Source organism: Thunnus maccoyii, chromosome 2 (assembly GCF_910596095.1).
Source record: "Thunnus maccoyii chromosome 2, fThuMac1.1, whole genome shotgun sequence".
Lineage (NCBI taxonomy): Eukaryota > Metazoa > Chordata > Actinopteri > Scombriformes > Scombridae > Thunnus > Thunnus maccoyii.
In genome coordinates this window covers 23,658,506-23,675,047 of record NC_056534.1, presented here as the reverse complement: position 1 = coordinate 23,675,047, position 16,542 = coordinate 23,658,506, and the positions used below count along the sequence as shown (strand labels likewise).

Genomic DNA, 16,542 nt, shown 5'->3' with positions numbered 1-16,542 from the left:
ATGGCACCCCGTCAACATGCATCCACTGAGTGTGTGTTTTTGCCACTGACAGGCTCAGATTGTTATTATAAGTGTCTGACAACATTATGGGAAGGACTATATAGAGAAATAAAACTTTTTTCTTTATCTTTCACTTGATCCAGTCTGTTTGTTATTGATGTCACTCTGAAATGTGAAATCACTCTTCGAGAATTGTTGTCAAAACAGGGAAATATTCAGCCATGACTTTGAAAATCTTTTAGATAAAACTAAGCTACACTTTCTGTACTCCAACACAACAAACTCCTCCTGGCACTCCTCTGTCCAACTCTGTCATGCCTGAATTTTCAGCTGATTTCAACAACAACTCAATTCTCAGGACAATTTGGAGTCATTTTTTAAGAACAAAAAAAGACTAAATACTCCGATTTCAGCTTCTCATATGTGAATATTGTCTGGAGAACGCCATCAGTCCAACAGTCCTCAGCAGCTGCAACATAAACACACTCAGGAGGACTGTCTGAGAGAGAAGGCAGAGGAGGAAGAGGAGGAGAAAATAGAGCTAACAACAGGGCAGCATTGTATACATATATAGGCTATATATATGTGTGTATATGTGTGTGTATACTTAAGTAGAAATAAAACAAAATAACCAATGAAATTAACAATGAACATATACAACAGACTCTAAATAAGCAACATAAACAGAAGAACAGGAAGAAGCAACATGCCTGTGTAATCCTGCCCCAAGTCAAACGATACGTGACAAAAGTGCGACTCCGGTGGGACTCGAACCCACAACCTTTGAATCACCTCTCAAGTGCTTGACTAGAAGTCCAATGCGCTATCCATTGCGCCACGGAGCCACCTGTTGACAACAACCGTATAAGCAGATTTAACTTCTCACAGTCTAACAGTTAGCGTTCATTATTCCCTTTGTAACTTCCTAAGTACTTAGCATAAAGTAATGTAAAGCAGTACACGGTGTACAATTGAAAGAAACCTTTTACTGGTACTTCGACAAGTATACTAGCAGTAACGGGACGGACAAAGGTAAGGAGTCGACATATCAGCTCTCAGAGCGCCGTCCTGGTCGGGACTGGCGTTAATAATATTACATTCACTGTCCTGAAAACCCGCAGGCACAACAATTCAGGGCATGGACGCGTATCCTCTTATATGTTTAGAGTAACTAACGTTAGCGGTTTTGGAGAAGGCCGCTAGCCTCTCTTCCACTACGCTCTGTGACTGGATTCTCATATAAGGCATCGGTCTTACACTCTGTATAATAAGTTCTGCTAAGAAGTTGAGTTTTATTTCTGTTTGTGTCCGTATTCAAGGCAGCACAGTGGACCGTAATCGTATTTGTCCCAACAGTCTCCATGGCACAGTACGAACCTGATCAGACTTCCTGTTTGGCTCTGTGAGCCTTCAAAATAACAGAGCAACATTTTTCAAAGCAACAACTGCATCAGGATAAATTAATAAATCACTGCAACAATTATATAACGTGAATTACCACTATAGGTAGCATCTGATAACTATAGAGGTTGCATACTGAACCACAACCACACAAAACATACTCTTAATTGAACATTTCTTTGAGATGGCTACATAATCTTACAACACGTTTGCATGAACATTATAGGAACTCTAGTGGATTTTACACCTGCATAGTAAAATTGACAATCTGGAAATATGTGGACACACTGTTTAACAGTTACTTTTGCTACCCAGTATGTTAAACACTATAGTTATTTTTTGACTCAAATGTCTCCATTTGATTTGACATACATGTATCTTTAACTTGACTAGATGTATGTGTCTAAACACTGGCCAAACAAATTAACAGCTGTTAAAAAAAAGAGGAGCTTTAAGTTACATAAGTGGACTGATTCAGCATCCAGTGACACAAAAAATATTGAATTTGTTGCACTGAATTTTAAACCCTTCATTTGTTCTTTGTAGCTGACGGTAGATTGGTAGTCAAGGATTCAATGTCTGAGCGCAGCACAAATTGTGGAAACAGAAAAAAGAAATACTTATACAAGACTGACAGCAGCTTCAGATGCTTGAGAGTCAAAGGCTCCAAGGTTACTGTGGTGAATAGATGAGGGCCATAGGATGGTTTCTGCATTTATACGCGATCTTTAGGCCCCTTTACAGGGTCCCTGTGTCAGAATCTTGTTTAATATTTCGTTGATTTTTATGTTTGAGTGTTGTGGGTTTGTAACGATGTTGCTTTTACGCTGAAAAAAAACGGAAGAAGCTGTTCTGGATAATGGCACGTGGCTAAGGCGGCACTACAGAGGAGTCCTGTTTGCGAGTTTTCACCATGGATGTAGAATAAGAGTTCCAATGATACATCCATGGTTTTCACAGAAGAGTCTGATTGCAGCCGCGGCGGGACTTCTGGTGGTGTTTTATACCGCTACCATGCACCATTTTACAGTTAATATGGAAATATTTATTCAAGTAGTCATTGATTTATTTTGATTCACTATTATCAGTGTGTTCAGGGTGAATATCATTTTGATAACATAAACCATAGAAAGAAATTAACGAAAAATGTGTCCAAATGTGTTTCAAACACTCATACAGTAAAGTTGTGTTGTGTAAAATGTAGATGACTGCTCTGACTGGAATAAAAGGCGGTCTGACCATGAAACAGTTATGTCATTTACCATTTAAAGACATTATCATTGTTTTTATTTTACTTAACCTTCATTTAACCTGGAAAGCCTCATTGAGATGACAGATAATCTGTTTCTGCAGTGTCCCAGAGTGGCAATGATCATTACTATTAATTAATTATCATTATTAAATATTATGTTCTTTTTTCATATATACATTTCCTTAATTTTGTCATTTTTGATGAACATTAAACAGTCTGTGTAAAGATCACTGAATGTTATTCCCACAACTAGTCAAGGCAGACAATAGATAGATTCAAGACATTTATTGAACTCATAATTCAACACATTTGATCAAATCAAACATATATATATATATATATATGTTGATGCTGTTGATGAATACACAAATAAATACAGACATGGCTGGTTATAGTCCTGTCAGAGCTGGTGCTGAGGCTGCAGTCTGACCAGAGGAGGGATGTATGGAGGTCTGAGGTGAAGGAGGATGAGCAGAAGAGTCTGGAGGGACAGAAGTCAGTACGCCTGAATGTGATATAATGAACATAAATTGTCTGTTTTTGAACCAACAGCAGTAAAAGTTTCATTCTTCACCATGTTGCACTGAAGGACTGAAGATGAGAGCAGTTCAAGGAGACACAGGAGCTTTTACTAGACTAAATAAAAAAAACACAGACAAGCAAAATAAACATAAGTAAAAACAACTTACACAAAATAACATCACACTATGAAATAAACACAAGTGCATATTTACTTGACAAGCAGCATCAGGTCCATTGATGTAGATCTCCTGATGATGTCACAGAGTTATAAACGTATCCATTCGCTGTGATCACAGAGAAACTTTTGGTTCAGACCAGGCTGGGTGTCTGCTGACTGTCGGCACAACCCAGTGACATTACTGGCACTCATCAGCTGTGGAAAAAGTATGATGCTGAACTGAAACTATGCACTGACCCAGTGTGCTGTCTTCATCCTGGAGCCATCAGACCTGGAGGGTTAGAGGCCTGAGTGAAGGCCGCTTGCTGAGGGTCAGAGGTGATGATGAGGAAGCTGAGCAGGTATCTGTTGTTTGTGTAGCTCAGCTGCAGCTACTTCATCCTGCTGTCTGTGACTCTGCTCTTACCAAGAAAAAATATTAAATGTATACATTCATAAACATATCTATCAGTGCTGCTGCTCCACATGCTCCTCATAGTTGTTCAGCAGCTAAATGAACCTGAACTGCACTGATTTCAGACAGAGAAAGACAGAACTAAAGAAATCTGGATTTACTGAACCTGCAGCCTGTTCTCAGAACACAGGAGACAGACAGGATGAAGGGTAGGGTGTAAGCATGAGAGAAATTAAATGAAAATATGACATTTCAGTGTAAAAGGTCAATAACTTAGTGAAATCTCAGTGTGCACGTGTATTTGAAAACAGGAAAAACTAACTCTTCTGAGTCTAGATCAGTTTCTGACAGCTCAGACAACAAGATGCAGAATTCCCACAAAGAATTATTCTGTCTGATATAATTAGACAGATAAACTGATTCAGATAAACAAAGCCACGCCAGGGTTTGTCTGATCAACAATAACACAGGTGTGCACGATGTAACTCAGTAAATAAACAAGTCATATTTGAAGTGTTAGTTATATAAATGTCAGTAACAAATACGAGAGACAGAGCAATACATTTATTTGTTGTTGGTCGTTATTATTAATATCAATTAATATTACCAATGTTATCCACATATATTCTGGATAAACTTTTCAGTGAAGTTAGTCATTAAGTTTGAATCGCTGCTTCTGCTTCTTCACTTCCCGCGGAGTCAACCAGCAGAAATACAGACACTCTGCCAAAATGGCTACAGAGCGCACACTAGTGGACAAAAATATATTACATCAGTAGTGGTTTAGCAGGACCATAGAGGAGGATCCGGCAAGGTTTGAGGGATGCTTAGTGCGGGAAAAATTACAACTTTATAGTGGGGATGTGCAGAGATCCCAGTATTTGTATTTGTATCTGTATTTGTTGAGGCAGCAAAATTATTTGTATCTGTATTTGTATTTGAATAAGAGTGGAAAGAGGCTTAAAAATCCTGTTTTTGTTTTTATTACACCCTTAATTTTAGAAAATTATTATGATTACTGAGCTAAAACTTTACTCATCGCCTCATTGCAGCCAGACCTATCTATTTGTACAGCCATAACACAGAGACAGCACATCGTGTAATGTGTAGGGAAGAACTTTAAAGGCAATTATTGCTTTGCACTTTTCATTTATTGCCTATTTTTTTACAACCTAATTTTGTGGAAAGGAGAAGGGGAACAACAGGTTATGGAGAGTCTTTAAGAGAACTTGTGTGTTGCTTGTGTCAGTAGCTCAGCTTTATCTCTAGGGAACACCCCCAACAAATAATTTTTAAAATATTTGTATGAAACAAATATTCGTATAAAACCTACTATTTGTGCTTTGCCGAATAATGTATTTGTATTCGGGCAAACCCCTACTTTGTACTATATAAATACAGACAATTACTCTGTTGTTGGGGATGTTGGTGATCTCAATTTATAACACACATTCATAACTCCATCTCTCCCTGCCCTGATATTAAATAAGTTAAATTATATCCAAATGAAATTACAGTAGTTGTATCCTGTGGGACACATGGCCCACCAGGCAGTCACCCTTCTGACTGTTCAAGATAGTTCAAGAGGCATTAGGAGCAAACACAAAGACTATTTACTCCAACCACTAGAGGGAGGCAGGGAGATGGATAGACTAATAGAGTCCTGTTGAGAAAGAGCAGTGAAGTGATGCTGCAAACTCAAACTGTCAAACAGGTCAGAGGAGAGTCTGTACAGTCAGTCAGACTGTACAGACAAAGGGAGACAAGAGAGTTTGTTAGATTGATCCAGTCTGATCAGATCATTGATTATGGGAATGCTGAGGACATCAGTGGCCATTCTTCTTCACCTGGCTGCCTCTCTGGCGGTAAGATACTCCATAATTAATAATATGTTATACCATGTCATGGGATTTTGAATCATACCATGTTCCAGTTTTGTGTTATGTGTGCTGGTTTAGAAATATCTGTCTCTGAGATTTCTGCCTTCACACCAACAGAAAAGAGGTGATAGGATTTTTTTTTTTCATTTAAAAATGCCATTTTCAAAACAACAGTTCTTCTCCAAGAATCTGTGTTCCTGTTACATTGGATAATCCACAGACCTCACTGTGAACAGCTTTTATACAACAGCTTGTTTGTCGGCTGTAGAGCTGCACCATTGCAATTTATGTCCAGTTGTAACATGTTTCTTGTCTGTCTTTAGTCACTGTAGTTATACATATTTCTAGGTTGTTGACTGGTTCTGACTGTTTGCATCCTTCACTCAAAGTCCGGGGTAATCCTTGATGTGCAGATACTATCCGAGTCTTTCTGTCTCGGTCCAGGCTCCTGTGCCATGTGAGGAGAAGGTGGTTCGTCTGGAAGCAGAGATCCAGGGCCTGATGAATGTGATCAACGACCAGCATCGCTACATCAAGGAGCTCCACAAGAGCCAGGCCCAGCAGCTGGAGAACATACCCAACTCACACCTGGGCCCTGACAACCTCTACAAAGGTAGGTACTGACCTCCAAGAGAGGTACGGTATGAGTCTGTTGGCTTCCACTGCACCCAACCAATTGTTTACCTGTCTGATTTGAGTATTTAACGACATATATATATATATATAATGTGTGTGTGTGTGTGTGTGTGTGTGTGTGCAGACTGCTCCGAGGTGTTTGCAGATGGTAACGTGGCTAGTGGTCTGTATGTGATTCGGCCAGATGGCTCTCCCACCGCACTGAGCGTCTACTGTGACATGAACAATGGAGGTGGTTGGACCGTCTTTCAGCGGAGAAGAGACGGCAAGGAGAGCTTTGACAGGTGTGTGGAGTTAAAGTTACTCTCTGAATGCATCAAGAAAATTTGACACTGCCAGTAAATGTACTATGTGTGTGTGCAGATCGTGGGTGGAGTACAAGCATGGATTTGGAGACCTCTACTCTCCTGATGGAGAATTCTGGCTTGGCAATGAACCGTTACACTTTATCACCTCACAAGGTGTGTGTGTACCTGCATGTGTGTGGGTGGTTTGTCAGACATTACAGGATGGTTGTCCGTATAACTCTGTGTCTTCTAGGAAACTACGACCTGCGGATCGACATGGAGGACTTTGAGGGTAATCAGCGCTATGCAGAGTACAAGAACTTCAAAGTGGATGATGAAAAGGTAAAAAAGATTAAAAAGAGAAACATTAACAATTGATCACTTCTGACCATCTATCTTCATTTATCATATCATCTCCCAGCTCTATCTATTCACTGCACTCCTTCTCTACTCTGTAGGCATCTCTTTAACCTCACCCTCTCTTCTTTTCCCATAACAGTTGGGTCTTATTTAGACTAAGCATGTTCTTTGTTTTTCATGACTTTTACTGTGGAAACAGCTCTGTGCTTGGTCTCCCTGCCAGCTGTTCTCCATCTCTTCCCTTTCATTCTCCTCTCTTCTCTTTTTCTTCTCTCATATTTAAATTATTAAATGATTTTCCTCCTTTTCATCCCTTCACATAACTTATTGCTTCACCTAATTTATTATTCATTCACCTCAATCTGACTCCATGTCTTTTTTCTTAAACCCTCTTGCCTTCTTGAGCTTAGATTATTTTGTTACACATTTTTATGATTTTATAGAAACTATTTGCTTTTACTCCCATTTCCATTCAAAGGACCAGTACCAGTTACATTTGGGAGAATACACAGGGAATGCAGGGGATGCTCTGTCTGATGACCCCTCCTCTGCTGGGCAGAAATGGATCGGTCCAGGCTTGGGGTCGAGCGGGGTCAATTTCAGCACCTACGACCAGCTGAATGACGACGCCAAGTGTATCAAACACAGCAAGTCAGGCTGGTGGTTCAGCAGGTACAGATACTTTAGTTTAGTACTTTAGTCCTGCTGTGGTGCTTCAGTTATGCCGTGAAGAAGTAAGTGTTACAAATAAACAGAGCAAAACAAGGGAGCAAAGTTTAAAATAGCTATATATTTATATATGTATATATGTATGTGTGTGTTTCATCTTTTTCCTTTTCCTCTCTTGTTATTTCCTCATGGCAGGTGTGCTTCAGGGAACCTCAATGGTCATTACTACAAAGGACCGTACCAAGCGATGACTGATGACGGGGTGGTGTGGTACACATGGCACGGTTGGTGGTACTCCATCAAATCTGTGATCATGATGGTACGAGCCGCTGACCTCGAGCATCCGCCGCCGGTCATCGCCCCGTTGCCAGGACAACTCGACCCAAGCAAAGCAGCAGGCAACATCATTGATGGTCCTCATGGCTGATAGGTTGATAGCAACAGTTGTTCCTTGCTTTACATACAGTAATCAACATCAGTCACATGTGTTACAGGGTACAAACTTGGTAAACTCTTTCCTGTATTCCTGTTTGACTTTTTACACTTTTTGCATCATTGTATTTTTTTATGAAAATTGAAAATAAAACAATGTTGCTGTAATCTTATGTCATATTGTATTTATTCTGTGTCCAAAATAAAACAGAACATGGTTCACTGAGGCATTTTGGGCACATCTGAGGTTTTTTGAGGACAAACGACAGACAAAGTGAAAACAGAGGCCAGTGTGTGTCAGTTTTCACTGTGGAAATGACTGCAACCATCACTGGCAGGTTTTGTGGTAATTTAACATGTGACCCAAAGCAAAGACACATTAACTCACCAGTTCAGCTTCTTTGCCTTGTTTGTTTGGGCACGAGGTGATTTTAGAGGATGTGGGGTCGGATTCCTTTGTTAATCAGGGATTTAAGGGAAAAAGTAAAATGGGGGTGGGAGTGGGTACACGGTCCTGTCCAGCACCCTCCTCATTAAATAAACTGCATATGGCTCTGAGAGGGTGTGTGTGTGCCTGAACTGGCCCGCTCAGACTTAACATCCAAGGGTGATTACATTCCACATAGTAGATTAAGGTAGCGGTTGTGAGGAGCTTACACGGAGGAACACATATTCATTGGATCAAAGGTTCAGGTCACTTCCTCAGATGAACAAAGTGAATATTTGTTCCTGTTGGCCCTCGTTAAGGACATGAAGTTCATTCACTTCTTCCAGAGGTCCAAAGCAGAACAGTGATTGAGCTTCACTCTTTGGGGAAAAAAATGTCCTCTTTAAAAAGGGAGAAGGCGAAACAATCCACATAAATCCACCAACAAATACCCGTCATTTTATGATTTGCCAAACCCAAACAACTTTGAGTCTGTTTCCACAAGTACATACGCCACGAAGCCAAGGTTTTTTCTCATCCACCTCTTCAGAAAGAGAACAGGATGAGCTGAATTTAAACTATACAACATAACAAAAGAAAATGGTAAGGATAGTCATAACGAGAGTGAGGCGTTATATACAGACCCTGAGGTGTGCCTGTTATTTAGGTTTTCTTCAGAAAAAGAAGAAAGGTTTGTTGGAGAACCAGGCGTTTGGTAGACAGAGACTGATAGAGAGCAAGGCCAGTCCCACGCTCAGACGTTAAGTGCATCTGTGCCACTGTAATGTCTTTTCACTTTCAAAACAAGTGTCTTTAATGCTAATTATTCAAAATGTACAAGTTCATCATGGGATTCATATCCAACAACACTGTATTTGGAATAGCTTCGATCCTTGCGAGGCTTGAAAAAGGTGATGATGAGGAGAATCGGGAGGTCAGAGGAGAGGAAGGGGGTTGTTGTTTGTTGTGTGTGTGGGTTATCTGGGTGACAAGGGTGCGGTAGTGGGGAAGGAGGCAGAGTTCCGTGGGGAGCTGAAGGGTGAGGTGGGTGAGAGGCGGCGGGGACTAGCCAGCAGGTCACCGTTGTGCAGCTTCCACAGCAGCTCCTCGTTCTCCATGGACAGACGCTTGTTGACCTTGGACTCTTTCTGCAGCGTCTGCTGGAGTTTGGCTTGTTCACTGGACAGCTGCCTGTAGGGGGACACAGAGAGCTGTAGTGGCTAACAGAGTCATGGTTCATGTAGATAAAAGACCCTATGAAAGGATTGAACTGGACTTGGATTGAAACGGTTGTAATAACTGCTTCATACTACTAATGTGTTTAACTCTTTTTTTAAAGCTTTTCTGAAAAGATCAGAATATCTCAAACCAGCCTGGGAAGCAACTGACAGAGCTGAGTTGACCATCTGTGCTCCAAAATGTACTTAGTCTATTGACAAATGTCCAGTTTCCACTAGTCAGATGACACACTGATCACAAAAACTTCCTTCATGTGGCTGTCGTCGGGGTAACAGTTGGTTTCTCCTGTTGTGTAAAAGCTTAAATCCCACTATTTTATCTCAGATATTATGAGTTGTGGCAAATGTGAGACAAAGTTCAGATGAGAGATAAAACCATTCAGTCCACACACAAACGATTGACCTTTTGTTCACTGTGGAAGGGCTAAAAATCCACAGACAGTGAGTTAAAACTACATCACAGGTGACTATTTGACTATTTAAATATGTGGTACTAATGCATAAACTGTGTCAGTCACTGTGTTGTCCTAGAGGGTAAAACACTGTTACAGGTTACAGGATGAAGAAATGAAGCTAAAGATGGAGACACTGGATAACTAACAGCAGTGGCAGAAAACACACACACACACACAGAGCAGCAGGAGTACGCACTTGGAGAGAGCAGCGTGTTTGTCCATTCTGGCCTTGTAGTCCTCGTTCTCCTGTTGAACCTTCTTCAGACACTCCTCCAGTTTCACATTAGTCTCCGCCTGCAACACACACACAAGATTTGTCAGCTACCAGCATCGACTATCTAAAGAAGGTCAATATGTCTGAACTGTATGTTATGTGCTCATATTCAATATCTTCAAACTGGAACATTTTTATGCCAAAACAATGGAAAAAAAGAGAGAAAAATGTACTCAGGATTTTTCCCAGTATTTGACTCAAGAGAGAAGAAAAACCCCATCATGGGTAACTAACTCTCCAAATAATCATATGTGATCCAGATAGATTGATGCTCACCAGTTTGTCCATCTCCATGATCTTCTTCTCCTTCTGGTGCAGCTGGTTGTTCTTGATCTCCAGCACCACCTTCAGACTCTCCAGCTCCTGCTCCAGATACACAGTGTGGGAGTCCTTCTGCAAACACATAAACAAACACAGGTTAGAGCAAGCTAATGCGCTCAGATAAAGTGACTCACTATGGCAGCACAGACAAAGATACAGAAGACAACAACAATACTGAGCCAAGTCATGACAGATTAAAAGATGAAGCATCCGTATTGACAGAGCAACAGACTGAGATGAGTGCTGTTAATGACGCGAGTCACTGCATGAGTCACTGGTCTTTTGTCTTAATGGACACAACATATACATGTATGTTATCTACATCATCTTCAAGGCGTTTTATCCGCAGTGGTCAGATGTTAGAAGTAGTAACAGTAATCATGCTCATCATGTCATTTTTGTGGACACAGAGACAGAGAGAAGGAAGTTTGAGTGTGTGATGCTCTTCCTGACCAGCAGAGGGAAGTCATGTGTAGCAGAGAAACAGATTCAGCGTTAACACTACTATGATGAGGACTGCTCTTCAGCTCACACACTGCTGGTTGTACTTCATTCAAGTCTTGCATGCAGAGTAAGAACGATGCTTGATGGCTTGACTTGAGAAGTCTGTTGTGCAATTAACCTGACATCTTGCAAACAGGTTTGATCTGTCTTTGTTTCTTCTGTGTGCAACAACATCCCATCTATTTCATTTAGTTGACATTCCTCTCATCGTTATCTACGTTCACACTTCTCTAAAGTCTTTGTCATCTGTCTGAGCAAAGAGTGTCATGTGACAGCCAGCTGAATGTTGTGTATTACAGCTGTAACAAACTTTACCAGATTCTTGTCTGATAGTATCCGCTTCCTCCTCTCCTCCTCTGCTTTCAGCTTCTCATTCAGATCCTCCTTCTCTGCTGACAGATCAGATATTTTCTCCTGGTGGGGGGGAGAGACATGTGGAAAGGAGGAGGACACAGACAAAAGTCATGAAGTGAACATTCAGCTTTACAAAGCGACACAGTCACTTTAGAGTCAAAAACAGTAGGAGGTCAACTAATTAAACTGCTGTTTCTGTAGTGCAGAGCTGTGAGGGATTTATCAGTGCAAACATACTGCAGGATTAAAACACTTCCCCTGTGAGTGGCAGGTAGAAAATTGTAGACATGCTGCTTATGTCATCTATCATAGCTTTGTCACATTTTTTGGAGTGGATGTTATGCTTCTAACATTATAAACTGGACAACTCAATTTTTAGTTAAGCAGCACACAAAAATGACAATTTTCCAATGATAAATCATCAGCTGTGCTCCAGAATTTCCACATTTTTTCCTAGAAACCAACCAGAAAAGATATTTGTGGTTAGCAAGCAACTCTTCTATCTTTTCTAACCAAACTGGAAAAGTCTGGTTAGATTCCTGCAGCAGCTGGTGTGTGTTGTTGAGGTGTCTGTGAGCAAAACACGAAACCTCTAACTACTCTGACACTAAGTCCCCATGGATAAAGATCACCTGCTCTTATCAGCTATATACATATAGGGTACATTCTTTTGAAACTTAGTGTAAGAATTAATACATGAACAACACTTACAGAAAGAGAAGTTTCAGTCTCCTTCAGTGTTTTCTCCAGGTTCTCTAGGTCTGTCTGCTGGATCCTCTTTAGTTCTGAAATGTACAAACAAATGCACAAACACATATGTATCAACTGATTGAGCAACATTACATAAATTAATGACTAATAATGAAAATATTCATTCAGTAAATGAAAGTAATTCATTCTTTAATTAGAAAAGTCCTCAGTTTTGACTGTTTAAAGTGCTGAGATGTGAAAGCTGTGTATTTGTCCTGAACACACCTTGTATAGAGGTCTCATACTGCTGCTTGAGAGACTCCATCTTCTGGCTGTGACTCACTTCCTGGTTCTTCCTTTCTAATTCCTGTCGGCTCCTCAGCTCCTCCACCTTCAGGACACAAATACAGATCAGTGTCACACTAAGAAATCACCAAATACTGAAGTCCGATCCAGTAAAGGTTCATCTCTGATCATGAAGCAGCTCCAGCATAGACGTGTGATTGCTGACCATCAAGTAACCTGAGTCTCACATTCATGCTGAAGGATTTTTAATTGCAATCAACTGCATCAGAGATGTAACCATGGTGATGGTTATAGATCTCTGGCAGAGATTTTTTTATGAGCAGCTGTGTGCTGAATCCAATCAGGGTGTGAGATCAGGGCAATACTAAACCAGAGCTTTGACAGTCACACCAAGCCCCTATGAACCAATCAGAGTTCAGTCTGAGGAGGGGGAAATGTCAGATATTTCCATTCATGTCAGTACTCTGCAACCTCTTGCCATCATTTTAGATAACGTTCAAAATTTAGAGAGCTGATCAAGAGAAACTTTTAAATACAGACCACATGTCAAACTGCTTGTAGATTAATTAATCAATCTATTAAATGTAATAATACACCTGTCATGTTTCACTCTGTAATTATTTCATAATAAAAATTTTATGAGAGAGATGCAGGCCAAAGAACATTTTACGAGACTAACAGGCAACTACTTGTGCCTGTGTATGCACAACAGGTGTGACTGTGTGACTGTGTGTGTGTGTGTGTGTGTGTGTGTGTTCTGACCTGCTGTTCCATCAACATGCGACATTTATCAGCCTCCTCCTGGTACGTCTGGTGGACTTTGTCCCACTCTGTTTGGTAAAAACTCCTCAATCTGACCGGCACAAACAGAAACATACAATTAGAAATAAAATCCAGAAAACAGGAGAATCAGTGCAGGCTTACATTTCCACATCCTTCATTATATTTTTTAAGAGTTTTCTGTGCCATTTCAAACCATCTCCTGCATTCGATGTGTCCGTATGAACCTCTTTATAACTCACAGAGAATATTTCAAACAGTAACACTATGTGAGGCTGAGTGTTTCACTCATGCACACGTTAGTAGAGGTGAATTCCACACCTGTCCTCCAGCTGCACCAGCTCCTCCTTGTGCTGCTCCTCTAGCCTCTTCAAGGCCTCCTCCAAGCTGACGCGCACCTCCTCCTTCTCCTTCTGCAGACGCTCGCAGCTCTGAGACGACTCAACTGCACAGAGATGAGAAGAGCAGGAGACGATAGTTAGTTTGTACTTTTGTACTGAGAACACTTGTTAGTACCTGGACTGAAGACATTTGGAATGAACTATTATTTAATCAAGAAACTACATGAAGAGTATAATCTAGTTTTGTGAAACTCTTTACAGCAAGATTTAATAGAGAAAAGTTTCAACATGATCAGTGATGGAAAACTAAACTCACTGACTGATATTATTATTAGAGCACAGAGCTGCAAAAAGCCCTTCCAACAATCTAAATCTCTTGGATCAAGTGCCGTCTTCTAAACAATGACATAATCTTCCTCATTTTACAATAGTTTCATGGTTGACAATGATGAGAGAAAATCTTGATTAATTGCAGTCAACTATTCCAAATGTGTCAGGGTTTGACCTGCAGCTAGAGATTGTCGGAAAAAAAAAAAGAATAAATGAGAATGAGAATCAGCTATTTATTACACAACACAGTTAGAAAAACCTCAAAGGGCAGATGTGAAGCAATCATGGCCAGATGTGGAGCAATCATGGAGCTACCATTTTGATCATTTACAGTTTTACCATAAATCATTTTACCATGAGTGCCACCAATGCAATCATCATAACATTATGTCAGTCCAGTCTGTAAGGAGAAGGGACATGTCTGGAACAGTCACTGTCTCAACAGGTAAATGAACAACAGATTTTCTGTGTGTGTGTGTGTGTGTGTGTGTGTGTGTGTGTTCCTCAGCATTCCCTGACAACCACATTCCAGTTTAATTACTCTTACGGCAGACGAGCGATCCAACCCCTTAACATCTGCAAGTCAGCTCAGAAGTATGCAGCAGGATTCATTCCTCTCATGACTAATTTAAACTCTCACAAGCACATGCATGCTCCCCTCTGTCTCCACCTTCAATCACATGCTACGTTAATTTAAGTCGATTTCAAAATCAAACATATTTTGGGAAACATCCAGATAAAGAGTTAAGCACCTGGACTAGAAAAGATCTCTGCAATTCACTGACTTTTACACCACTGCAAGTCGCACTCACTAAACCCTCTTCCCCCCCCCCGCCACACTAGTTTTTTGGGACTGTGGTTATCTTGACCATTGCAAAGGTCACAGACTGTGAAACAGAGATGTATCACTCAGTGAAGTGTGTAACATAGAGCAGCAGAACCATCATCATATACCAGGGACATGTTGATGCCATCACTTAAACGTAAATGAATCAAAAAGCACCTTGTACACACGTTGACTGTGCCTGTAATAGAACTATTCTACCTTATGTAACTATATAGTAACAACTGGCTGCTGCTGGGACAGTTGCTGTTCCCCTTTGAATGGAGCTCTATAGAGCGAGTGTGAGCGCCTGTCACCGTGGTGATGGAGACACAAAAGCCAGCGACAGCTGAGAGCAGCTTAGACACAAGCTTGTTCTTTATCATACACCGGAAAACATAGACTCTGTGTGTGTGTGTGTGTGACAGCAGGTGCTTGGCAAGTGGTAAAGTAAAATCATGACATCATTTCTGGACCCCTCTTCATCTCTCCAGTCTGAAAATGTCTGCCTGGGTGGGGGGGGGGGGTTTACTGCTTTTCATACAGAATGAAAGCATGAGAGACACAGTGAACGCAGGTAATGTCACTGGAACAAAGAAAACAGATCACCATCAAGGAAATGCTCCTGACTTGCCAGACTCTCACCTTTACTGTTGGCTGCAGACACAAAAGTTTTTGTTTTAACTTGTTAAACGACACTGTCCAATCGTGGGACACTTTAGCCTTGGTGGTGCTATTTTCAGTATCCCTTATACTCATTCTGACTTTTTGGTTGTAAAACTTTAATCTTTTAAATGACACCAGGCTTATGACTGTAATCAAAAGGGTTGAAGAACAGTAACCTTTTTATTTTGGGTTCATTATTTTCTTCTTGTGCATGAAAATTGGGTGCATGGTAAGAGGTTAATTAACACATCTTTCACAGCTTTCTCCCTCCTATTGACAGCAAACCATAAAACTGTCAAACACTCAGCCAAAGGGGAATTCTGCACATAGTTCATGGACAGGTTCAAGCGCCCCAAGATCAATAGATCAAAGAATGAGGAGACTTCAACCTGTTTGGCTGAAACCTTCCTGAGTATAAACCTCTCTCACACACTGCTTCTGAAGCAATCTCTGCTTTTATTCTGATCATTACAGAGTAAACTACATGTCATTTCAAGGTGACCAAGACCTGTATTGTAGGAGAGTAAGCAGGAATGCTGCTCTGACCTGATGCTAATAGTTGCAGCGGTTTCGGTACAGTAACTGCACTGTAAAACTTCACAGTAAAAAACTATTAAACCACCTAACATTACCCAACAAGACAGGAACAGGTCGTTCCTGTCTGTTTGACTTGGAGAGTATGAAGGTTTAACAGACAGCTGTGTGTGTGTGTGTGTGTGTGTGTGTGTTGACAGCAGGGGTCTATACATTGCTGAGATTCCTCAGCTCTGTGTGTAAAGAGATGGGCCAAAAGTCAAACACGCAGTAAAAGAAAAGATTATAGTCAGTGTTGCTCAGAATGATGTACAGAGGGAAAGTGGAAAAAGAGAGGGTGTTTTTACAAAGAAAGTGATGGTGAATGAGATGTTCTGCTGTGTCTGTGTGTGTGTGTGTGTGTGTGTGTGTATGTGCTGTAGGCAGGCAGTTTGTGTGTGTATACGTGGAAGCCAAATTTAAGATGGCATTCAGAGCAAACGCGTGTC

At 40.8% G+C, this 16,542-nt stretch overlaps 2 protein-coding genes and 1 non-coding gene across 10 annotated transcripts in view; 1 reads left to right on the top strand and 2 right to left on the bottom strand.

Moving 5' to 3' along the window:
* Positions 1-678: 678 nt before the first annotated feature.
* On the top strand, positions 679-8,179 carry LOC121908752 (fibrinogen-like protein 1). 2 transcript variants are annotated; one of them, XM_042429031.1, is made up of 7 exons: positions 679-1,032; positions 6,072-6,240; positions 6,388-6,547; positions 6,627-6,724; positions 6,804-6,892; positions 7,389-7,582; positions 7,775-8,179. In XM_042429031.1, the coding sequence occupies exons 2-7, from the start codon at positions 6,129-6,131 to the stop codon at positions 8,004-8,006; spliced, it is 885 nt and encodes a 294-aa protein (XP_042284965.1). In that variant the 5' UTR covers positions 679-1,032; positions 6,072-6,128; the 3' UTR covers positions 8,007-8,179. The 2 variants fall into 2 exon arrangements, with proteins under 2 accessions (XP_042284965.1, XP_042284957.1); XM_042429023.1 differs by lacking the exon at positions 679-1,032 and adding an exon at positions 5,373-5,612.
* Positions 754-845, bottom strand: trnar-ucu. The gene is given in 2 exon segments: positions 754-789; positions 809-845. It is a non-coding gene; the product is annotated as a tRNA-Arg (tRNA).
* Positions 8,180-8,181: 2 nt separating the features above from the next.
* LOC121908717 (microtubule-associated tumor suppressor 1 homolog) overlaps positions 8,182-16,542 on the bottom strand; it is a 69,738-nt gene continuing 61,377 nt past the window's right edge. For all 7 annotated transcript variants that reach the window (XM_042428986.1, XM_042428961.1, XM_042428976.1 and 4 more), the window contains 8 exons: positions 13,682-13,805; positions 13,343-13,433; positions 12,560-12,665; positions 12,296-12,369; positions 11,546-11,644; positions 10,682-10,798; positions 10,328-10,425; positions 8,182-9,629 (listed from right to left, as the gene is read on the bottom strand). In XM_042428986.1, the coding sequence (XP_042284920.1) occupies positions 9,416-9,629; positions 10,328-10,425; positions 10,682-10,798; positions 11,546-11,644; positions 12,296-12,369; positions 12,560-12,665; positions 13,343-13,433; positions 13,682-13,805 (923 nt within the window). In that variant the 3' untranslated portion in view covers positions 8,182-9,415. The remainder of the gene's footprint in view (positions 9,630-10,327; positions 10,426-10,681; positions 10,799-11,545; positions 11,645-12,295; positions 12,370-12,559; positions 12,666-13,342; positions 13,434-13,681; positions 13,806-16,542) is intronic.